The sequence below is a fragment of the Cupressus sempervirens genome, chromosome 2 (genome assembly GCF_028749045.1).
Source record: "Cupressus sempervirens isolate cs-2001-9-10 chromosome 2, ASM2874904v1, whole genome shotgun sequence".
NCBI lineage: Eukaryota > Viridiplantae > Streptophyta > Pinopsida > Cupressales > Cupressaceae > Cupressus > Cupressus sempervirens.
Genome location: NC_143119.1, coordinates 762,895,320 through 762,921,285, shown reverse-complemented (window position 1 = coordinate 762,921,285; position 25,966 = coordinate 762,895,320). Strand labels below are relative to the sequence as shown.

Below are 25,966 nucleotides of genomic sequence, written 5' to 3'. Positions count from 1 at the left end.
ATGTATACATATGATCTATATATGTGTATAGGAACATATTTTATTGATGCAAAGAGACATGGATTGAATTAAAAAACAATACCAATGAGTGTTTTACAGTATTATATAAAAGGATAGTACTGAACTGCGCACCAGACATGTGATGGTTACACCAGTAAAACATTTTTTTTTATCTAGACATGCTTTAGCTAATCATTCAAAAAGCTTTTGTTTCGCGTAGGCAACGATTCTCTGCTGTAAACACACAATACAAGGAAAAGAGAGGAAAAATGGAAGTACGGAGAAGTGAAAGTGTGATGATCAAACCCTCTGTAGGTGGAGATCACCTCAATAGTTGTGAGGTTGTAGAGCTAAGTAATTTGGATTTGGCTGCATATCCCATGTACACCAAAGTGCTCTATGCTTTCCAACCTCCAACTCCATCCTCGGAGGCATTGAAAGAAGGGCTAGCCAAGGTGCTGAGCCTCCCACACTACAGAGTATTGGCAGGCAGATACAGCAGAGAAACACCCAATGGCTGCCTTGGCATTGATCTCAACGACCATGGTGCTGTTTGGTTAGAAGGAAAAGCAGATGGGAGTGTTGCAGATGCAATGCCCTTCCGCCCCTCTTCTTTCCTCCTCCACTTGGTGCCCCCTACGCCTCCTGGGGTCAAGGAGCTTTTCCTGGTACAGGTAGATATCACAGGCATTTCTAGTTTTTATATATGGTTTTCCTCGGCAAACATATGTGATTGTCAGTAGCTAAGTAATGATCAGATAGGGCAGCCTTAAGATGGCACTTTAAGGATGGATTGTTAAGTCTTCTTTTATTATCATGTTATTATGAGATTTGATTGCAAGAAGAGTGGGTTTACTCATGGAGGAACTCCGGGAAGTAGTACTGGGATGGGTGACCTCCAGGTGAGTATCACCTAGATCCAATTAGTGTTTTGAGTGTTGTATTTATTGTCATAAGAGATGGATTCCTGTGAATCACTACTCATGAAATATAGGTCAATGAGTTTGACTCAAAACTGCACAGTTAAAAATCTTGATAGCAACATCATAATAATTTTATTGATTCATGTTTCATGACTAATGGTTCACAAGAATTCGTCTTTCTTAAGAATGAATGATATACATAAAATGTGACTCAATAAATTTGATTCAAAAGTTTGAATCCTAATAACAATATAATAATAAATATGTATGTTTATATATTGTTATCACAATTTAGCTGTAAAGTTTTTGTCATTAATCCATGTTTAATGAGTGCTGGTTCACAAGAATCTATCTGTAATGTGAATGAATGGAACACTTAGCACTCATGGTATCTAGTGATGCTCATGGAAATGAAGCATTGGACCTTCTTGGAAAGTTACCCATCCTAATAAAACTCCCAACTCAAGTGTATTTGTGGAATTTCCTCCAAGACTAAGCCTTTTTTAATTTGAAAAATAGTAATACTTATTTTTTTCTTTCTTTACTTAGCACTGCAGGAGTTTCATGTACTTTGTTTGTATTTTTTTATTTTTAGAGATGGGCAGACATATTTGTTTGTTACATAAGACTTATATAAGCTGAGGTTCAAAGAAGACAATTGAAAGGGAAAATAGTAGTGATATTAACTAGCACTTGCACCTCTGAAGGGTTCAACGGTTACGCCGATAGTTTTATGTAAATGAATGAATGCCACTATAGAATTGACACACAAAACACTTGGCTAAAATGACATACAAAACTATGAGAAATTACATGCTTTGTATGACATAATATGGTTGTGCATATTGAAGATGAAAACACACAATAAATAACAGTTGATACTATACGTACAATTGAGAGAAACCCAACATGGGTTTTTTACAAATCATAAAAGAATGTCATTAAACTTCGTGTTAAACCCTTTTTAAAGCATATGGATGAAATAATCCTAGGTATAAGGTATTAAAAACACGCAATAACATCACCCTAAATACCATAAACAATATCAAATGTATGTACCAACGTTAACAAGATAAAGCATGACACTTAATGAACTCAAAATGAAAAGAGGAAGAAACTGAATACACTTGGCACAAAAATAATACTTCCAAACTCCATAGATATTGCATTCAATCCTTTCAAACTATTTTCATATTCCTCCACAGACTAATTCACAACCATCATCATCTTTCTCCTAACTAAGCCATCATGTTAAAAAATGGTGACCTCGAGATGTGATGTCCTAGCTCGCAAGAGTTAGGTTTTCATAATGAAACCACTACATGTTTAATAAAAGACTTTCAAACAAAATCACCAAAAATGGTTATTGATATACACCACTTGATGACCCCAAATTAGTGCTCACAAATATAGTAAAATATTGGTAAGATAACTTTTATCTCTATTATTTTCACTTCTACCCATTGAATACACTCTCTTAAACTATTCCTTCATCAAGGTTCATCCAGTTCTTTTAATGATTTATCTTCTTCACAACTTTTTCCAGTATCTTTGCACCCTTTTACATTCATGATGAACTTTATAGGCTCTTGGTCATTATGATTTGTACTTTGATTGTCCTCCAAAACATGGGTTCCATGGGAACATTAGCATTGCTATTAATGAAGTACAAACTACAATAGCGACTTCCGTCATGATATGATACATGTAGCATAGGAGTATTTGAGCTATCAAAATTGTAGATTTGGGATACTTCACCTTTAAAATGGTGCACATGAATGTTAGTTCGAATCACCATGGAGGCTCCTTGACTCACGGTTTCTTTATCTATCTCATTATCTCTGCCTTTATATATTTCTCACATACACACATAGACACTCATTTCTTCCTCATTATCTCTATCTTTCTCATATCTTTACCATTAGCCTCATTATATCTATATTATATTTCCTCTATTTGTCTTTGATAGATCTATCTATCTATCTATCTATCACCTCACAATCTTTATCATTTTATCTCTTCATGTCCCCATCCTCTCTTCTCTTCCCCACTTTTATATTTGATTATAATCCATTTATATCTGTCAATCTTTTCATAGTTATATTTTTGTTATGTCTTTCTCTTATTCAACTTACTTACCATCCCCCCTTCCTACTTCTACTTATCCCTCTAACTATTGATTCCTATATGAAACTAACAACCTATATTTTTTTAAATCAATAAACTACTTCATTGTCTCTACCTCCTTCTCTCCATCTTACTATATTATTAGCCGATAGGCTATTATAGGTGGGCATTTCAGCCAAACCTGTCCGAATGCAAAACCACTTACCATTCGACGGTTTTTCATGCTGAAATCATTTATTGAAAACAAAATCTCTAAATATCAAAACATATTTTTTTACAATCACATCAGATTTCCATGCGATGCAATATCAGATTTCCATGCGATGCAGTCAGATCAGATTTCCTCTATGCAATCTAATCAAATCTTTTGCAATAAAGATTTGGATTTTTCAGATTTGCTTTAGATTGTTATATTTAAATAGGTTGCAAATGTACAATTCTTTGAAATCACGAAACTTGAAGAGACAAAATTGAGCTTGGAAAGCTAATTCTGAACTGCCTTCTCGGGAACATCCCACGCAACTGTCTGCCCCCTGCCCCTCGCCACTGGCTATTCCATGTGCTCTCGCACTAGCTCATTGTAATTGTGAAAAATTTAACTATTGCAGTCACTGATTATTAATCTCCTATCATAAACGATTATTAAACTGTTGAAAAACAAATTCTCAGCTAATATCGAAAAATAACACAACTGCAACTTCACTTATAAAATACGGAAAGAAATGTGCAACACAATGAACACAATATTTTCGGACAAATTGTCCCTAGAAAAACCCCTAAGGGAAAACCAATTCTACAGATGAGGAATTATAGTAAACTTCAGCAAATCAAGAGATACAAAATTCCTTGCCTCTTACTGGTAGAATTCCGACAACCTCCTAATTTATCCCGCAGATATTCCCCACTGCTATTCCCACGCTAACACTGCGCCCTTGCTAACACTGGAAATGTTTCTCCAAACTTCATTGTACTCCAAATGCCCCCTAAACCCCCTTTTATACTACTCTTGTTGGTAAACCAACGGTCGAGATTGATTTACAATCGACGGTTGAGATTAAAACAACTTAACAACCCTAACAAAATTGGTTTCTAGTTGATTCTAAAAGAAGTCAATTATTTAATAAATAATTGTCCTTGCTCTAACCAATTTGTTAGCAAAAACAATTAGATACTAAATAATAGCATATGGACAAATAGCTGTCCAAGCTAACAAAACTAACACTCCCTCTTAGCGAGGAAGCTGTTTTGCAGGACACCTAACTTATCTTTGAAGAAGATAAATTTTGCCTTCCCCAATGCCTTAGTCAGAATGTCTGCTACCTGCTCCTCTGTAGGTATGTATTGTAGCTGAACAACTCCCCTTTGTACACAATCTCTGATGAAGTGATATCTGATATCTATATGTTTAGACCTATCATGAAACACTGGATTCTCAGACAACTTGATGCAACTGTGATTGTCACAATGTATCACAGTAGTCTCAACCTTTTGACCAAACAAGGCTACTAACAACTTCCGAAGCCATATAGCTTCACATGTCACCATGCTAGCTGCTATTATTTTGCTTCTGCTGAACTTAGAGCCACAGACTTTTGCTTCCTGCTGAACCAACATACAACTCTTGATCCCAAGCGGAAACAACACCCTGAAGTGCTCCTTTTGTCTGTTGTACTTCCTGCCCAATCTGCGTCAGTATAGCCTATCAACCTGATACCTTCACCTCGAACATATCTGATCCCATACTCGACTGTACCACACAAGTAACGTAGCACATGCTTAGCGGCTATCCAATGCATTCTCTTTAGTTCAACCATGAACTGACTAAGAGAGTTTACTGCAAATGCTATATCTGGCCTAGTGTTGACCAAATACATAAGCGAACCAATCAACTGTCTATATAAAGTGGGATCTACATCTTTCTCCTTAGTTGTATCTACCTTCCTCCAATTCGTGATCATGGGTGTAGACATGGCTTTGCAATCCTCCATCCCAAATTTCTTCAAGATTTCAATGCAATATTTTCCTTGAGCAAGGAAAATCTCCCCATCTGTCTGCCACACTTCCATGCCTAGAAAGTAGTGCATAAGTCCTAAATCCTTCATCTCGAACTCTTCTGCAAGGTTTCTCTTGCAATCCACTATGAGCCCTAGTGAACCTGTAAGAAATAGGTCGTCCACATAAACAACAAGAATGAGAATCTCACCCCCAACCACCAAGTAGTAGAGGTTAGCATCTACTTCACTCTTCACAAAGCCCATTTTCTGCAAGTATGTATCAATGCGCTCATACCACGCTCTAGGAGCCTGCTTGAGTCCGTATAATGCTTTCTTCAATCTGCAGACGTGGGTCTCTTTGCTGTGTGCTATAAAGCCTTTTGGTTGTTCTATGTATACCTCCTCCTTCAACTCACCATTAAGGAATGCTGTCTTGACATCCATTTGATGGATTTGCCATCCCATCTGTGCTACAAGTGAGATTACAGCTCGTATAGAAGTATACCTGGCAACTGGAGCAAATGTCTCCTCATAGTCTATTCCCTCCTTCTGAGAGAACCCCTTTGCCAAGAACCTCGCCTTGTATTTCTCGATGCTACCATCTTCACCGTGTTTTATCTTATAGATCCAACGTGATCCAACTACAACCCTATCTGTTGGTCTAGGTACTACCTCCCACACATCATTCTGCATTATTAAAGAATATTCCTCAACCATAGCATCTCTCCATACCTGATGTTCTGCAGCTTCCTGATAGCTAGAAGGCTCACTATCTACCAACTGACTAACTAATGCCACATAGTCATTGAACTTGGCTGGTTGTCTTCGCTGTCTAGTACTCTTCCTAGGAGCTCCCACAAACTCCTGAGTATCCCTTTGTGTATCTGGAACCACATGGTTCCTGCTGCCAACTGTAGAGGATGAAATGTCAACCTCTAAGTCTTCTAGATGCATTTCCTGTTGCACCTGTTGCTCCATACTCTGTGAATCTTCACTAATTGAGTCTACTCTCGTACTGGTAACTGTACTTGAGCTTTGTTTCTCTTGACTTGGTCTTGGAGCTTCTGTTGGCTGCTCACTCTGATCATCTGTTGGCTGCTCACTCTGATCATCTGTTGGCAAATCTCTGGATCTCCTGAATGCCTTGTCCTCCATGAACTTGACATCCCGTCTGACAATAATTCTTTTAGTCCCCGGAATGAAAATCCTGTATGCCTTTGAGGTCTCATTGTACCCAACAAAGTACCCCCTCTTTGCAGTCTGATCTAACTTTGTACGTGTATCTTCAGGAATATGACAATATGCCAAACTCTCGAATATCTTGAAGTGACTAACATCTGGCTTCTTCCCTGTGAAAGCCTCCTCTGGTGTCATCTTCCCTAGCACCTTGTGTGGAACTCTATTTTGAATGTAGACTGCTGTATTACATGCCTTTGCCCATAAGTAACGGGGCATGTCCTGGTCATGTAGCATAGCTCTTGCTGCCTCCGATATAGAACGGTTCTTCCTCTCAGCAACTCCATTCTGCTGTGGATTGTAAGGAACAGTCCATTCTCTCTTGATTCCTTCTCTGGTACAGAACTCTTGGAAGACATTTCCTTTGTACTCGCCTCCATTGTCTGACCGAAGAACCTTTATCTTCTTTCCTGTGGAATTATCCACAAGAGCCTTGAACCCTTGGAATCGACTGAAAACCTCATCCTTAGTCTTCAAGAAGTATATCCAAGTCTTTCTAGAGAAGTCATCAATAAAAGTAACATAGTACTCATATCCTCTGAGAGATTTCGTCGACATTGGTCCACAAACATCTGAATGTACTAGATCAAGAACACCCTTAGATTTGGTGTCACTCCTTGGAAAAGATGCTTTCGCAAACTTTCCCAACACACATCCCTTACATACATCATCATGCTCTGTGCTCACCTCTGGAACACCTGTCACCATCTCATGAAGCAATCTAAGTGCTCCATGATGAATATGGCCCATCCTCCTATGCCATAGCTCTCCAAGATCTCTAGGATTACTGTTGCTCATAAGTGCCTTAGGAGTATCAAACTGCAATCTATAAAGGTCACCACTCCTAACTCCAATAGTTATGGGTGATTTCCAATCCTTGTGCTTAATCAACACATTTGTCCCTCTAAAGAGTACATTATACCCCCTATCCTGAAGAACAGATACAGAAATCAAATTCATACCTAAGCCTGGCACATATAACACATCATGAAGTGGAATTATCTTTCCATTCTCCCTCTGAAACTGAATAGTCCCTTTCCCAACAGGGTTGAGTTTGGACAAATTTCCCATAGAAATCTGGATGTTGGTGTCCTCCTCCTTGTAACTGGAGAAATACTCTCTAACTCCTGTCATATGAAATGACGCCCCACTATCTATATACCAAACACACTGTGAGGTTGAGCTAACCATACAAGCTATGAGTGCAAACTCATCTTCCATTCTATTGGAGAGTTCTTCCGCGCTTGCTGAAGCTGCCACCTGCTTCTTACCCTTCTTCCTCTTTGGGCAATCACTAACATAGTGGCCAAACTCGTGACATCCAAAGCACTTGACCTTAGAAAGGTCCTTCTTCTTCTTTTCACTTTGTGAATTCGATCCTTTGCTAGATCCCTTCTTTGCTTTCCCTTTACCCGCTAGGGCAACGTTCTCTTGTTCCACCTCATTTTTCTGACTCTTGTTGGCCCCATTGACAAGACTTAGTCTAAACTCCTGAGTGAAATCAGTCCATAGTCGATCCCAACTCGGTAAAGTATCTTGTCCACTGACAACTTGAACAAAGACACTCCATTGTTTAGTAAACCCATTTAGAGCTATTCTCACTAGCTCGTCATCACTAGGGCTATCTCCAACAGCTGCTAACTCATCTTTGACAAGTCTGAGCCTGGTGAGGTAACTTGTGACGTCTTCTCCCTGATTCATTGGGGTATTCTTTAGCTTCTCTCTGAGAATCAACTTCCTGTTGGTGGTAGCATTCTGGTATAGATTCAGAATGGCATCCCACATCTTCTTTGCCGTATCTAGCTCTACGATATGTGGAACAATATGATCGTTGACACCATCAAGGATAATCCTCCTCGCTTTGGCATCATCCTTCCTATATGCTGCAAGCTGTGTTGCATCCGTTGGTACAGGTACAACACTGGTAGCATAATCCTTGATACCATTCTCTTCCAACAATAAAGAAATTCTGGCCTTCTAGACACCAAAATTTGAGGCACCATCCAATCTATCCTGATCTCTCAAACCAGCTGAAGCCATCTCAAGGGTTTAAAGCAATAATAAATCTAAAGAGATCAAAATTTCTTTCTTAGGGCAAAACTCTTCTACCCTTAACAAAGCTCTGATACCATGTGAAAAATTTAACTATTGCAGTCACTGATTATTAATCTCCTATCATAAACGATTATTAAACTGCTGAAAAACAAATTCTCAGCTAATATCGAAAAATAACACAACTGCAACTTCACTTATAAAATACAGAAAGAAATGTGCAACACAATGAACACAATATTTTCGGACAAATTGTCCCTGGAAAAACCCCTAAGGGAAAACTAGTTCTACAAATGAGGAATTATATTAAACTTCAGCAAATCAAGAGATACAAAATTCCTTACCTCTTACTGGCAGAATTCCGACAACCTCCTAATTTATCCCGCTGATATTCCCCACTGCTATTCCCACGCGAACACTGCGCCCTTGCTAACATTGCAAGACTGTTTGCTAACACTGCAAATGTTTCTCCAAACTTCATTGTACTCCAAATGCCCCCTAGACCCCCTTTTATACTACTCTCGTTGGTAAACCAACGGCCGAGATTGATTTACAATCGACGGTTGAGATTAAAACAACTTAACAACCCTAACAAAATTGGTTTCTAGTTGATTCTAAAAGAAGTCAATTATTTAATAAATAATTGTCCTTGCTCTAACCAATTTGTTAGCAAAAACAATTAGATACTAAATAATAGCATATGGACAAACAGCTGTCCAAGCTAACAAAACTAACAGTAATATCATATTGTACATTATATTATCAGATAACTTTACCTCAGTGTCAATTTTCCTGTACGATCGGTAGCAAGTTTAAGAAATGTAGCCCCACTTTGAAGAAAGGGAGCTTTGTTAGATAGCTTATCTGTATTAGAGGAACTTGTGCTTGGACTGTCCTGTGCATTCTATCAAGAGAACAAATAAAAGGAAATAAATAAGAAATGAAGATCTATCATAGTTAAGATTGTTTGAAGAAAAAGGAAATGAAGTTTACAGCCAATTACCAGCTGTTGTTGAATGGCGTTGAAGAAATCGTCTGCCTTATCAATGTTCGTATCTACGAATCTCTTGATGACTTCTGCCAGTGTTGGTGAGGTTGAGGATGTTCCACCTTCAAGTAGAGGATGTGAGGATGAAGACGACTCTTTTGCAGTTTGAACTGATGGATCATCTGTTGTTGGTGGTGGAGGAGGATCTGGACACTTTAGCAGATGAGTAGCCTCTGTCTTCTTCTTCTGCCAACAACAATAATAGCTCATTGTTAATTACAAAAGTTTTCAATGCACAAGTTCCTCTAATATAGATAAGCTATCTAATTGGGCTCGCGTTATTCACTGCAAAGGCCAGTGCAATTTACTTTGTGGGGTTGATGCCTGGGCCTATTCTATTGGAAAAACAATCCAGACATTCTAGATTGGGCTGGTAGCACAGTGGCAGGGCATCTCGCTAATGTGATATCAAATTTTCAAGTCCGGGATGGGCCATAGGAAAGAATATAATTATGCCTTTATGAGTAGAACCCACGACATTTTGAATCACAAGCGTATGGCTTGATCCATTTTGTCCCTTTCTTCAAATTGATCTACGAGAATAACATAGGGAATCACAATTGCAATGTCAATATTTAGAGGTTCACATTTTCATGTTGTGATTAGGAAGGATTAACATTGACCATTTATCTAGAGTTTGGTAGTTTTACGTAGTATCTGTTTTAGTATCTATTTAGCTATTTATTTAAGATAATAAAGGGAGTATTTATTCACATTCAGAAATAAGCTTTGTTGTTTTACAATATATGAGAGGTCAATCTGCTTTGTTTTGGTGGTTTTCGACTATGTTTTAGTGATTTGCTTGCCTTGACTCTATAAAATTAGTAAAAGGCTCTATTAACAATAGCCCCAGCCATTGCCTTGTCTTTGTGTGATAGTCGCCTAACATGGTGCTCTAGTTGGTATTTTACTTTGAGATTCTTCATTTCTTAGTGTTGGCTGCAAATTTGGGATTTAGATCCATTTTAAATCTCAGTCATTCATCCATCCACCAACTCAAATTGTGAGCCTATCATGACATCAATCCCCTCCGTCAAATTCGAAATTATGTTTCAAGGTTTTTGTTTGCGACATGCTACTACCAGTGCACATAGCCATCTTCTCACTCGGATATGTATAGTCTCATTGGTGTTTAGCCAAGCTTGCTCTAATATTTCAAACCAAAGCCAGAATTATTCCCCTGTTTTACCATGTTGACCATTCTGACTTCTGGTACATCAAAAATGGAGTTGCAGATGCATTTAATAAACATTATGTCTTTGTTAGTGAGTAATATTGGGGCTTTTCCCATCTTTCTGCTTTGGCGATTGCCCAGAAATGCTCTCCTATTAATAACTGGACTACTTTTGGGAGTCCATATTTACCTGAAAATATCTTTTACCTTTTTAAATATAACTTCTTTCTTATCATTATTCTTAAAATTGTTTGCTTTCTTTACAAACATGGCCACTGGATTGTATGCAAAGAATTCCCGCTTTTCTTTTATTTCCTTTGAATTGGAAAGTAATTCCACCTAGTGCCAAAATGGGAGAGTTGGAAAAAGGTATGGCGATCCATCAAAGCATAGAGGGTACATAAATTTCTTCAAATTTTGTAGTTGCAGATGCCCTGCTAGACATGTATGCCAAATGTGGAAGCATGCACAAGCCACGTAAACTGTTTGACAAAATGCCTCAACGAAACGTGGTCTTATGGACTACGATGATAATAGGATATGTAGAAGATGGACATTTTGGAAAGGCTTTACAAACTTACAAATAAATAAAACTCTCAATTGTGAAGCCGAATTTCACTACCTTTGCCAACATCCTCCCTACATGTGTGAAAATGGAAGCTTTGGAACAAGGCAAACACATCCATCAAAGTATAATGAAAGAGGGGGTTTTGTCAGATGGGAAGTTTAGAAGGCATCCCCTAAGTTGTTTTAACATGTTCACAAAAATTTGAAAGGTTAATGAAGTTTTTGGCAATATTTTGGTTGAGCGAAGGCATGATTATTTACAAGTGTGATTACTGGTAAGTGGTTATTGACCTGGAACTAATATTTCTTTGAACATCCTTGTTAAGCTGATAGGCTTATTCCTAACAAAGTGCCCGGTGGATTGTTGGACGCCGTGAAACGAGGAACCCATGAAATGTCTGACTTTTACGGTCGTCGATAGTTTATGGATTGGGCTTAATGGGTAAAACAACAATGGCATCTGCTGTCTTCAATACTCTCGACCTTAAGGCCTACAAATTCTGCAGACTCAATATGGATCACAATATTTCAAACTGTGATATTAAGCAGCTTCAACAACAGATGTTGAGAGAGTTGTTGGGTCTAGGGAATATCTTGTTGAATAGTTTTGTGGAAGGTCATAACATTGTATATTCTTGTTTATTTACAATGCCCTCAAAGCAAACAACCTCGCTAAGCTTTGCCAACCAATTTTTCGTGCCATCCTGATGGGACAAGAATTTTGGTAAATACCAGAAAGCTTGTCATACCGATATGCTTGACCGAACCAATTTTGAACGCATTTCGTTTGAGGTAGACATGGTCTCCCCCTCAGACTCCAGAGAGCTATTGTATAAAATAGCTCTAGCAGCGCTAATGCATCACTTCCCCTAGGCATAGAGGGCATAGAGGTGGAGGATGTGCAGTGGGAATACTTTATTTGAATTAGTTGCACCTAAATTTAAAAACTATCTCATGTCAAGATCTTCAGAATTCAGGCCTCTTAATCAATTTCTCAGAGAATTATTAGCAACTGGATAGATATTGATCGAGTGGTGGATGGAGTATTTGAAAGTTTGGATGAGCTTTCTAAGAAGGCATTTTTAGACATTGTTTTCTTTTTCGATAAAACAAATGTAGTAGAAGTGGGATGGAAGCAGCTTCAAATGCTTATGGATGCGACACTTATAAAACTCTCTTTTGATAACTATGGTGAAAACTTTTGTTGCGTTATATGGCGTGCTGAGGGGCAAATACCACAATTTATTCTGGATTATAAGAGGGTGAGGATTCACAATATAATAAAGGCTAGATGAATATGGTTTTAGTGGTGGAAATTTTGCACAAACTCAATACCACTTCTCGGGAGAGCTTTTCAAGATGCAAGGAAGGAGGCTTGAGATGAATTTCTTGAAGACGATACTTTTGTGGTCAACTATTTTTATAATTGGTTTGAAAAGTTAAAATAAATGAAAATAAGAGAAGATGTGAAGAGATGGAGGCTCAAAAGCATGAATAGAGCGATCAAGAGAATGACAAATAAATAGAGTATGAAATGGTGAAGGGATTTAAAACCATTACTCTTGAAGAAGGAAAGAAAATTTTTAACCAAGAAGGGGTCCTAATTCTTCTGAGAGGGATATATATGATGTTATTGCATTTGATGTTGTTAGGAAATAAACAAAGCTATATAGCTCAAAAGAAGTGGCTAGATTGGCATTGAAGTAGTCAACATTATGTCAAGATTATGCATCATTGGCTATACAGTCATTGTGTAAGGGGGATAGAAAGTTAGACATTGGAGATATTAACCTCAACTTGAGCGAAAGTCTCATAATAAAGAGAGAGTCATAAACATCACGAGTAGAGGAAAATAACTTAACTATAGATGTAGCCAAAGAAACAAGAATACAAAAGAAAATATGAGAATACTTTTGGAGAGTATAATAAGGTGCATTAGATGACATTGAGATGTAGACAAACTTTCACCTCGAATTGATGGCTTTTATCTTGCACAACTAAGGATATTACAACCAAATTATTATAAACCTAAGAGAAGGTGACTAGCTATAGCATGAAATCAAAATGGTCCTCTTTTCTCATTTCTATTTAAATGATTGAGATTGCCAACCTTTATCTTTCATTTGTATACATTTTTTAGTATGGTTTCTGAGAATGATAGTCATGATACATTTGATTTTGTCATGATACATTTGATTTTCTTTCAAGGCTTCAGAATATTTGCAGTTAATTGAATCTTTGTGATGCTAGACACAATTCTAAATAAAATATATATACAACCATCTTATATAAACTTGCGCTTTTTTCTCCTATTGGCGTACCCATTGCACCTCCTTTGGGTGCAAGTGCTAGTTTTAACTCTTTTCCTCTCTCTCTTCCTCTCCCCCACTTCATCTCTTATTTTTGTATTCCCACATCTGTCTATCTTTACTTATTCTATCTATCACCTCATAATCTTTATCATTTTATCTCTTCAACTCCCCATCCTCTCCTCTTCCCCACTTTGATATTTGATTCTCATCCATTAATCTCTATCAACCTTTTCACATTTATATTTCACATTTGATTCTAATCCAGTTGTCTATAATCTAAAGGGAAATTTTCATGCTTTATAGTTTCAATGTTTAACAAATATTTCCATCCTGCTTACTTTGTTGTTTCTTAGTGTTAAAAAATTTCAAATAATTAAAGATAATCTGTGTTTCTAAATATATTATGGCTCTAAATCTCTTTCTACTTATTTATTAAATAAGAGGATTTTTAAAAAAATGATCATATTTAAAATAATTGAATTTTAAATCATTTTGTTGAATATGTCCAACAATTTATAAATTAACGTCCCACAAGGGTGCCTCTATTGTGCGTATTGGATAGTTGTTTGTCCCCAAAGTTTCCTTTATAATTTTTTTAGGTATGCTTAAATGTTATCCAGTCTTAATAAATGGATTTGACTCTAATATAATCTTCTACATAGAAAGCATGCTTCCCATTGTCTGCGGCATGAGCGGCTTGCCAATATGGCATCACATGTATATATCTTTTTGGTTGCTAAGAAAATATTCCCAAGATCAATGAATATGTGTGAATGATTGTATGTTGTTTGGAAATTTGTAGATGAACGGGGACTTCAGAAAATGATTTCAAATTTTATAACATTTTGATTTCTTGCTATAAAACATTGCCTTCAAGTTTGCTAACTACTGAACTGAATGATGTTCATTATAGTTAATTGTATAAATTATCTTATGTTAATATACGGTTATAGATTTCTTAAACCTAACCCTAATGAAATTATGTATGTATTTAATTTTGTTTCTTTTACATGACATTTTAGATCATTAAGAATTTTGAATTCAAATGTTCAAGCTAAAGAGGAATTATTAAATATATAAATAGTACTTTTATATTAATAGGCAACTTGTTGATAAATACCATCGCAAAAATCTAATTATAAAATTTTAATTATCAATCCTAAACTAACTTAAAACTTAATTTATACCATTATAGGAGTGAGCAAAACTCTCTCAATTCTACAAGGATCATTAATCTATCAATTTTCCATACAGTTATAACTAGAGTCATTGTACCAACAATAGTTATATAAGTTGTAAAATTGCTCCCACCCCAAGAATTTTAGGGCTTTTTAATTAGCCAACCATTGTGACCATAGGTGTGTATGACTCATTCGGTTTCAATGTGGAATGTGATAAAAAATAAGAGATCTAATATTTACTGAGATTTGAAATAAACACAAATACTAGGCAATGAAAAAATCAGAAATAAACACTGAACTGAGAACATATTTTATTCACAGAACTGCTTGATTACAAACCTATGCAATGGCCTCTATATATAGAGAGCCTATGATATAAGGGCATTAATAGAAGATGTTTCTAGAGGATAAGGTGATAAAGCAGTATGACCTATTCTGGAGGACAACATCCATATCTGTTAGCAACGTATGCAACAGTTTGCAGTGTAGTGGAGTGCGGTTATAACAGATTATGAGGTGGATTCGACTCACGTGGTCTTTTCACTGTTTCTAACATCCTCCCTTAATTTCTACCACTAATGATAATGTGTGGGAGGAATTACAATAAAAAATTTAGATAGGATAGGTCCCGGCATTGAGCCTTGTTAGGTACCCATTTACAACATAAAAAAAAAGAGGGGAACATTATATGACTATCCCCCCTTAATGTTCACCTCAATCGTGCCTAGCATGCCCCATAGTTTCAGAAATTTGGCCTCAAGAATACTCTTAGTAAATATGTCTGCTGCTTGGTCTTCACTTGGACAAAATTGGAGATTAACAAAATTTGCTTGAACAAGATCCCGAATATAGTGAACATCAATCTCAATGTGTTTTGTTTTAGCATGAAAAATATGATTATTTGCAACTTGGTTAGCACTTTGATTATCACAATACAGAGGGGTAGCTGAACTCTGTGCAAAACCAAGCTCAAATAAAAGGTTGCGAATCCAAACTGCTTCCTTTCTAGCTTCTTTTGCTGCTCTATATTCTGCTTCACATGAGGACAATGATGTATTAGGTTGTTTTTTGCTGCTCCATGTAATTGGACCTGACCCAAGCTGAAAAATAGAACCACCAGTAGATTTTCTATCATCTATATCACCTCCCCAGTCTGAATTAGTAAAGCCAATCAAAGAAACTGAGGACTTGTAACTATAATGTATGCCATAGTAAATGGTTCCACGAATGTATCGTAAAATCCTTTTGGCAGCCAACCAATGAGTTTCTTTTGGTTCCTGCATAAATCTAGATACTAGATTGACTGCAAAACAAATGTTTGGTTTAGAATGTGTTAGATAAACTAGGCTACCAACAAGCTGTCTATATAAAGTAGCATCCACCTTCTTGGAAATACATTCTTTAGTAAGCTTAATTCCAGATTGAAAAGGAGTAGGGGCTGGCTTACATTCAAGCATGTTGAATTTTTCTAAAAGATCCAAAGCATATTTTGCTTGAGAGATAAATAACCCATCATGAAGTCTACTAATTTGCAAGCCAAGAAAATAATTTAATTCACACCTAGATCACTCATATGAAATGCCCTTTTAAGATTTGAGTTCAAATCATTAATTAACCCAATATTTGGTCCAGCTATGAGTAAATCATCCACATAAACTGCAACAAGAATAATTTCATTTTGCACTCTCTTCACATAAAGATTTGGATCTGATTTGCATTTTTGAAACCCATGAAGCTGAAAATACCTGTCAATCTTCTTATTCCATGCTCATGGCGCTTGTTTAAGCCCATAAAGTGACTTCTTTAATCTACAAACAAGATTAGGATGTTGCTGATCTACAAAACCTAGTGGCTGATCCATATATATTTCTTCATATAAATCTCCATTTAAGAAAGCATTTTTTACATCCATTTGATGAATATGCCACTCAAGACTTGTAGCCAAAGAAAGAATAATTCTAACTGTATTCATTTTAATGACAGGAGCAAAAGTTTCTTCATAATCAACACCTTCTTTTTGATTAAATCCCTTAGCAACCAATCTAGCTTTAAATTTTTCTATAGCACCAGCTGATTTAAATTTTGTTTTATAAACCCATTTGCAACCAATGACATTCTTACCTTTGGGAAGTGGCACAAGTTCCCAAGTTTTATTTTTCACCAAAGCATCATATTCTTCTTCCATAGCTTGCTCCCATTCTTTCTTCCCTCTAGCTTCCTCATATGATCTTGGGTTATTTACTTGTAATACTTTGGCCATGAGAGCACTACCATTCCTCCCTTGGATCTTTGAGCCTTGCCTATATATTTCTTCAACACTCCTTGTCTTTTGTCTAGCTGAAAAATCATCTTCTTCATCATCACTACCTATAGAAAATGTCTGATTACAAGCATTAGTTATTTCATTTTCACTAGTATTTTCATCATTTGTAGAAGTACACAACTCATCCTCATCAATGTAGTCTCTATTTCTTTCTAAAATATCTGAAAAATGAGAAGCATTTGTTGTTGTAGAGCGAGAAGGAGTGGCTATAAGTTGTGAATGCTCATCAAACTTCACATCTCTACTAACAAAGACTTTGTTTGTTGTCAAATCATATAACCTATAAGCCTTTGATTTTTCATTATAACTCATAAACAAACACTTATGACTCTTTGGTTCTAACTTTTCTCTTTTTGCATCAAGAATGTGTGCCCAAGCAATACACCCAAATACTTTAAAATATCCAATGTGAGGTTTCTTACCACTCCATGCTTCTTCAGGGGTGATATTTGTGAGAGCTTTGGTGGGGATTCTATTTATAATATGTGCAGCACAAGAAACAGTCAAACCCCAAAATTTATTGTTCAAACTTTTAAAATGCAACATACAATGAGCCATTTCTAAAAGAGTTCTATTCATTCATTCAGCCACCCTGTCTTGTTGAGGAGTATAAGGAACTATTCTTTGCACCTTAATACCATAATTTTCACAAAATGACTCAAATGCATAATTGCAATATTCACCTCCATTATCTGTCTTTAAACATTTAATTGTTTTGCCTCTTTGATTTTCAACTAATGCCTTAAACTTTTGAAACACTTCAAACACTTCTTTTTTCCCTTCAAGAAAATAAACCCATACTCTCCTGTTGTAATCATCAATAAAAGTGAGAAGGTACCTGGCCCCTGAAAGTGAAGGATATCCTGGTTCACATAAATCACTATGAATGAGTTGCAATGGATGATTAGCTCTCCATGCTTTACCTGAATCAAAAGGATCTCGATGATGTTTCCCTAACACACAACCTTCACACACGTTCACAAGCTGAAATTTTTGTTAATCCTCTAACCATATCCATTCTAACCATATCTTGTAATTTTCTATAATTTAAATGTCCAAGTCTAGCATACCAAAGTTGTGACATATAATCAGTCTGAGCAATAAAAGCATGAGAGAGTGTATATTTATCATCAAGAGACCCCACAAATTTAAATAGATTCTCTTCATGATCAACTCTACCAATAGCAATTATATTGCTTGGGTCTTTTCTATTTCTAACAATAACTTGATTAGCATTGACAACAAACTCATATCCAGCTTGAACTATTTTGTATACTGAAATAAGATTCACCCCCAATCCTTCAACCAATAAAACATTTTTCAAAGACCCATTTGTTACATTGACAGTTCTTGTTCCTAAAACTGGAAGTTTCATTTTATTGCCAATAGAAATTTCTTGATCTGAATTCTTCCCTTCATAAAAATCAATAAACAAAAATCTATCCCCAGTCATGTGAGATGATGCCCCTGAATCTAAAATCCATTCTTTATTAGAATTTGAAGCAAAGTATCCCCCCTTAACACTAGATTTACTCGGGTGTAGCAATTACCTCCTCATTTGATTTCTCTCGTCTTTTCAAAGAGATAGCTACGAAACTATGTTTATCTTTCTTTCCATCCTTAAACCTTTCTTGCTTGGGCTTATATTGCTGCCTTTCATTGTCCCTCTTCTTCAAACAAAATTTCTTCATGTGATTCTCACCTCCACAATACTTGCAAATAAAGGGCTTTCTTCCAGCTTGCTTTTTTGCACCATCATTTCTAGAAAAATGGTTAAAACCTTCATTATTTCGAAATTTATTATTTCCTTTCCAATTCTTTTTTTCATCATTTCTAAAAAAATTACTTTTGGCTATATATGCATGATTCTTCTTAATATGCCCTTCTTTAATAAGCTGAACTTCTTCATCTAAAACAGATTTGTAAAATCGATCAAAAGTTTGCTGGGGGGTATTGGGATTTATTTGAAGAACCCTTTTCCTTGATTCCTTAAAGACTTTATATGGCTGAGGAAGCTTGCTTTCAACCATTGCAATCAATTGAAAATCTTTTTTTGCATAATCAGCACCTATTTTTTTTAGCTGAGCATTTAAAAAGGTAACTTCATTGAAGTAAGCAGACATTTTTTCAAAATCAGATGGATCTAAATTCATCAATTTTTCTTCTATACTAAACATGCTAGCAATGTCTACATCTTTATAATCTTTTTCTAAAGTCTCCCACAGTTCTATTGGGTTATCAATATCAACAAATCTTCTATTTAGATTGGTGCTCAAAGCTTTACCAATAATACCTCTAGCTTGCTCCAACTTGCATTTCCACAACTCCTTTTCTCTATCAGTTTGTTGAGGTTCCCCAATTTTTTTATTTAATATCCTCTATAAAGCCTTCTCTCTTAGAGCATTCTTGACTGCAATCTTCCAATTTGCAAAACCACTTCCATCAAAGATAGGCAAAATTTCATTTGAAGAACCCATGTTAGCAAAAAACATCAGCTTTCAAACAAATCTAGCAATACTCCAGAAGCATAACAGCCCTGCAACAAAGTATCACTCCAAAAATATATCATCCCTGCAAACAAACCATTTCCAGCAATATATTTGCCTGCAGCAAAACCCTCTAGCAATATTTCTAGCTGAACTTCTAAATGAATCTCCAGCTGAACCTGGCTAAATTAGGCTCTGATACCATGATAAAAAATAAGAGATCTAATATTTACTGAGATCTGAAATAAACACAAACACTAAGCAATGAAAAAATCAGAAATAAACACTGAACTGAGAACATATTTTATTCACAGAACTGATTGATTACAAACCTATGCAATGGCCTCTATATATAGAGAGCCTATGATATGAGGGCATTAATAGAAGATGTTTCTAGAGGATAAGGTGATAAAGCTGTATGACCTATTCTGGAGGACAACATCCATTTCTGTTAGCAACGTATGCAACAGTTTTGCAGTGTAGTGGAGTGCGGTTATAACAGATTATGAGGTGGATTTGACTCGCGTGGTCTTTTGACTGTTTCTAACAGAATGGCTGGTTTTTTTGTTTGTTAAAAAAGCAGCACCTGATCAAGAAATGGGCAGTTAACGTCTTTATATTTTTCCTGTTTTTGGATCGTCGGGTTTGATTTAAGAAAACATAATGGGGGTTAGAATCTAAAAAAACCTCAGGGCGTCTATTTTAATCTGAAGCTTCAAATGCTACATCCATAGACATACTAAAAAAAAAAGAACATTGTGGAGAAACACTATGAAATTCACTGCTGGAAATTGTCACAACATAAATCAACATTTTCAAAAATATAAATCAATAGTTCATGTGTCCTGCTGACTCAATCTGCTTTTGTTCTACTGCTTGCTGACATCCACGTCCGTGTAACTGAATTTTCTATTTCCCGCCACCATAAACGTTCTGAAAAGTTTCAAATTAGGAGTTATGTAACTCACACATTCCATATGATTAATTATACATATGTTGTACTTAAAATGTAAAGAATTAGTTTCAGATATATATTGCCTAAAAATCTACGAAGCCTGATCCCACATGTAGTTATATATATCAAATTTAAGGTAATAGCATGCAGTATAATGCAGTCATATTTAGCATATAGGAAGTCCCTTATCTTGTTCAGTTAATGTATTACAATAATTTGTAATCCTATATATCACAGTGTTATCAATATAATACATACTAAAGTGCCTTGTATTCTGCCCATAATTCAGAGTTCTCAGCTTTCCTTGCGATGAATGAGTCAATCCTGTTTTGTTTTTGCTTACTGGGTTTTGCTGCTGCCTTAATTCCCTTTGTTGGGTGATCAATCCCCTATTTTAAGTATCTATATCTTTCTCATGGGTCAGCAGAGACATCTCCCTTCGCGTGGCATCTTTCCCTTCTCTTAATCACGTATTATTTGTTAAATAATGTTGACTCAGCAATGTAGTATACTTTATAAATCCTTTGTTAAAGCTTTGACCGTCCTGAACGCTCTCCACGTATCCACTGTGGGCATTCTTTTCCATACACTATTTTCTGCATTAACGGCAGAGTTTTTCGGTGGGTCTTCTTTTCTGGCGTAAGATCAGCGGGAAGTTCGAATAAACCGATCAAAGCTTTTTAAGGAGTGAAGCCTATCGACTTAAATAATAATTTTTATACAAGAGTTGGAATCTTAAAAAATTGGAGAAATAAATTGAAACTTGATATTTAATTTGAGGTTTATGATAGAATGTACTCGGAGATATGTCAAGAATGTATTCACGCAAGTATAAAACTAAGAATTACCCTTCCGTGTAGAACCCTTAGAATAGCCATATGATAAGCATGAAATTGAGCTTTTCAACCTTCTAAACATCATTCCAATGAAAGGTGATTTTCATGGTCTTTTGAGCTTTAAACATGGAAAAAACTGATGACAAGATCAATCACTGTGGCAGAAATTATAGCCAACTCTCTGTATTTGGGCCAATGAATGATTTATAGGTAGAAATCTTCCCCACTTTGTAGAACTGTAAGAACAGCTATAACATATTCTATAGGAGGACCAATATAAATTCCAACTATGTTTGGTGAGGTGGAGGAACTAACTTTAGATTCTTTTAAGTGAAATGGATGGTATAAAAGCCCCCACTAATGTCTTCACCTTTCTTTTTCTCAAAAGAATGAGCTTATTTACATCTTTTTCAGTTGCATGATTTATTACCCACTCTTTGTATGCCTTTCTTGCTTGTAATCCCTAATGCCTTAGGCTGACATTCTCTAGTTTTGATTTTGGATTGGAAGAGTCAATAATTCTTCCTCATCAGGTAGTCTCTTCAGGAACAGTTCTCTGATATTGTTTCCTGAATTTGCCAATCCCTTCTTGTTCAATATTGGATTCACTTCCATTACTATCACTGTAGTCAGCATTCAAAGTCTTCATCAATATATTCTCTACGAAATCTTTCCCCCTGTATTTGAAACTCATCATTCCTTTCATCGTGCAGTTCAAAATCATCACACTTCTCATTAACAAATTTGTCATTGTCAATAATTTTGCAGGGTACAGAAATGGAAACATGGTTCCTGTCACTCTATTCATGGCAATATTCTTCAATTCAGTTTTCAGACTTGGATGGCAAGTCCAATATTTTTGATTGGCAAGAACTTAATGACTTAGAAAATAGTACAAAATAAATTTTTCTAAGAAAGTACATATTTTGCAAAGATTCAATTGTAAAATATATATAGTTTAAATTTGACATTTCAAAAGAGAATGCGTAGTTTTCTAGCAAAAATAATATATGAAAATGCATTTTAACCAACATTTTATCTACATAGTTATATTTAGGCACTTTTTCCTTGTGTCTAATAGAGTGTTAAGCTTGTTTAAATTCGAGGAAAAGAAAGAAGAAGAAGAGAACACAATTTATAGAGTACTCACAGTGTTTGCAAACTATGCTTCAACAAATTTGTTATTTCCTTTTGCTTTAGTAAGTTCCACTGCACTATCTGCATCCTCTTCTTCACTTGTTTCATCAGAATTGCCAGAATGATCATCGAACATCAAACTTGAAACTGATCAGCATCATTTACACATATTTGATCACTAGCAGGCAACTCTTCCTTGTCACTACACATCTCTACTATTCCAGCTCTAACATGACATTCTCATGTTGCGGCTCAAAGGAAGAATTTGGCTTGGGGATCTTGGTGAATCAGATTTCACTGCACCATTCTTTCTCTCTTCTTCAATCATTTTTATATTGTCTTTAGCATTGTCCTTCACTTTGTTTGCATTGCTGTGACTATCAAGAGCATGTTCGTGAAGAAATCAAGAAGATCACAAGATTAAGGATCAGCTGATTTAAGATCAAAGACAGAGTGTATTGAAAAAGGCCTAATAAATATAGGTTAAACAGTTATATTCTAGAAGACCATGAAACTGAACGTATAATTATTACAAACTCATGAAATATCTAAACCCAAATGCAATTCTCATGCCACAAATAATGGTGCCAACAACTTGGGTGCTAAAGCAAGATGGTTCTTTCCTGTTGTATATCCTTTGATTAATCTTGTATTGACACATTGTATATCTTTTTTAGCTCTCTTGCATTGTGATGATGGGTCATATAGTATTATCTGAAATGTTGATGGTAAAAACTTTTACACAATTGCATTCAGAAGTAAGAATTTATTATCATTGAAACTATCAAATATTTTCGAACTTCTCAATTTCTTTTCTATTTCTTTTCTATTTGCCCCCATCGATTCAACATAAGAACTAAATAATTGTTATTTGTGGATGCAGATTACTCGATTTGCATGTGGAGGGATGGTGATAGGTATAGCTCTTCATCATCATGTTGCAGATGGACATGCAACATTTACTTTTATCAATTCATGGGGAAAAGCTGTTAGAGGGGAGAGTATTCATCAACCTCCTTGGATGCATGATAGGTCTCTATTAAAAGCAAGAGATCCTCCTCGGCAAATGTTTGATCATTATGAGTATAATACAATAGCCCATGAGAGATCTCCAAGAGAGTCAATTCGATCCACAAAAGTATTTCATTTTGATGGCATACTTTTGGATAAACTCAAATCGAAGGTAAAGCAATCCAAAAAAGAAAAGAAAAACTACACTACTTTTGAAGTACTTGTTGCCCATTTGTGGATATGCATTTCACAAGCCAGAAGACTTGATGGTGATGTTGAAACAAAAGCTAGCATTCCAATAAATGGAAGGAAAAGGATAAATCCTCCCATTGCTGAAGATTACTTTGGTAATGTTGTGTATGAATCATGGGCTCAGACAACTGTTTCTGAACTCACAAATGGATCTTTAGACTTTGCTGCAGAATTGATCCATCAGTCAATTGCTAAGGTGGATGATGAATTTATACGATCAGCTATTGATTTTTTTGAGCTAAACAACGAAATTACAGGGCCACTAGAGCTTAATGATCCTACTAGTGTGATAGCCACAAGCTGGCTAAAATTCCCTTACCATGAATTCCATTTTGGAATGGGAAAACCAATTTATGCAGGCCCTTCAATGATCCGGTCTGAAGGCCTTATCATCTTATATGATTCATGTGCCAAAGATGGGAGTATAGATGTTATGATTTGTTTGTTGGAATCCCACATGGCTCTATTTGAACAAATTTGTTTTCAATTTTGATAGAAATCTATGATCATATCATAATAGTTTTAAACATATACAAGTGCTATCTTTGATAAGCTTATTTGAGTGTAAGTACCTTAGATATGCTTTGGTTATCTATAAACAAGTATTATTTTATCAATTATATTGAATGATAGGGCTTGCCCTTCATAATCTACAGACCTCTCCAGTTTTAATCAAAACTAAGATCATCTTCTGTGGAGAAGGAAGAAAGGGGGATTCCAGGGGTTTGAGTGTAAAATTTGCAGCCTTTTAACTGTACAAATCAACATATTGAACTTAACAGGAAGTTGGAATTACCACACACTAACTTTGAACTTTGAGAAGGGGGAGGCTTCATCCAGCTCTATCTGTCAGGTGGGGATTCTCAAATTATATTGCATTATTTTTAGGCAAAGTTACAGCGATAATAACACTATTTAGATGTGTATGCATTTGTATATTATATAGGACTATGTCCGCCACCCTCATCTACTCTATGTTGTTAAGATGGACAACACGAGAACACACATAATAGAATAGATGTCCATGTTAACCTGTATTGGAGTGAGAGTGGAGATAATGTTGACATATCTACAATGGGGTTGTATGTAGACGCAATTAAGAATGTAGGCATCAATGGAGGAAAAAGAACCAAATTGGATTGAAGCCTTATACTAATTTTGAAGGAAGAGATTGGAGGAGAATTAGTGAAAATAAAAAGTGTTTTTAGGAGATGGGCTTATAGGTAGATTTAAGGGTTTTTGGTCAAACCTTGGATAACTAAATAAATGGATCTCTCAACAATAGAATTCTATAGTGGAAGGTAAGATTAAACTAAATAAATGGATCTCTCAACAATGGAACTCTATAGTGAAAGGTAAGATTCAAATCTACCCTAGCGTTAAGGGATTTTTTTGGTGGTATATGACAATGATAAAGATAGAAATAAAAGCATTTGTCAATCTCATTGGATTAAAGAGAACTAGTACATGTTGTTGCTAAAATCATGGTACTTGGCTTCAATGCAGCTACCAAATCATTCCACCAAAATTTTATTATAGGTAAGACTTCAAACATTCCCCAAAAATTTATTCCAAACCTTCCATTACTGATTTGAATCCTATTTTGGAGTAATTGGGAATTCCTTGGTAAATTCTTGGGAGTGGATGGAGGATGACAAGAGTTTTATCACACTACAAATGCCCATAGACTTAACAAATGCCCCTCTTGTTGAGTTATGAAATATGCAAATGAAATGTGGTTGCAATTAGTGGATTATGAAGGCATTACCCTTTAGATGTAGAAGGTGTTACTAGACTGACACGTTGTAGTGAATTGTTCAAAGAAGAAGACCCATAACCAGAATACTTACGTCTCGCCACAATGCTATTCAGTAAAAAATGAGGAAAGTAAAGAGGCAAAGCTTGTAGAGATTAAGCAAGGTCATGATTCTAAATTAGTGAAAACACCTGAGGCTGTTAATAATCAAGGTATTGTTGAGGGACATGTCTTGACTGTGGCAGAACTAAGGCTTTGGCTAAGAATTTGAAGGTCAACATCCACTTAACACTATAAAGAAAGTCTAAAAGGTGATAAATAGGCTAGACATCATATGGTACATAAAAGGCATATTTTAGGAAGAAAAGATGGGAGGAGAGCCAGGATATACCTTGCTTCGAGTCATGGAGAGGAGATAATTATTAATCTTAAATTTGACCAAGTTCATGGGATGTATAGGATAAGGGGAGGTGGTTCCCTTTCTATAGTCACCTTTGGTTTGAGCTAGGTTCAAGTACACACTAATAAATCTAAAAATAAGTTTTTTAGAGAGTAAAAATTAAATTAAAAGAATATAATTATTCATATTTATATTT

At 35.8% G+C, this 25,966-nt stretch overlaps 1 protein-coding gene across 1 annotated transcript; it reads left to right on the top strand.

The window, feature by feature from the left end:
- Window positions 1-24,231, top strand: LOC149575687 (agmatine hydroxycinnamoyltransferase 1-like). The gene is made up of 2 exons (XM_089815442.1): window positions 1-674; window positions 23,235-24,231. Exons 1-2 carry the CDS (start codon window positions 270-272, stop codon window positions 24,105-24,107), a joined length of 1,278 nt encoding a protein of 425 aa, XP_089671568.1. The 5' UTR covers window positions 1-269; the 3' UTR covers window positions 24,108-24,231.
- Window positions 24,232-25,966: the final 1,735 nt, after the last annotated feature.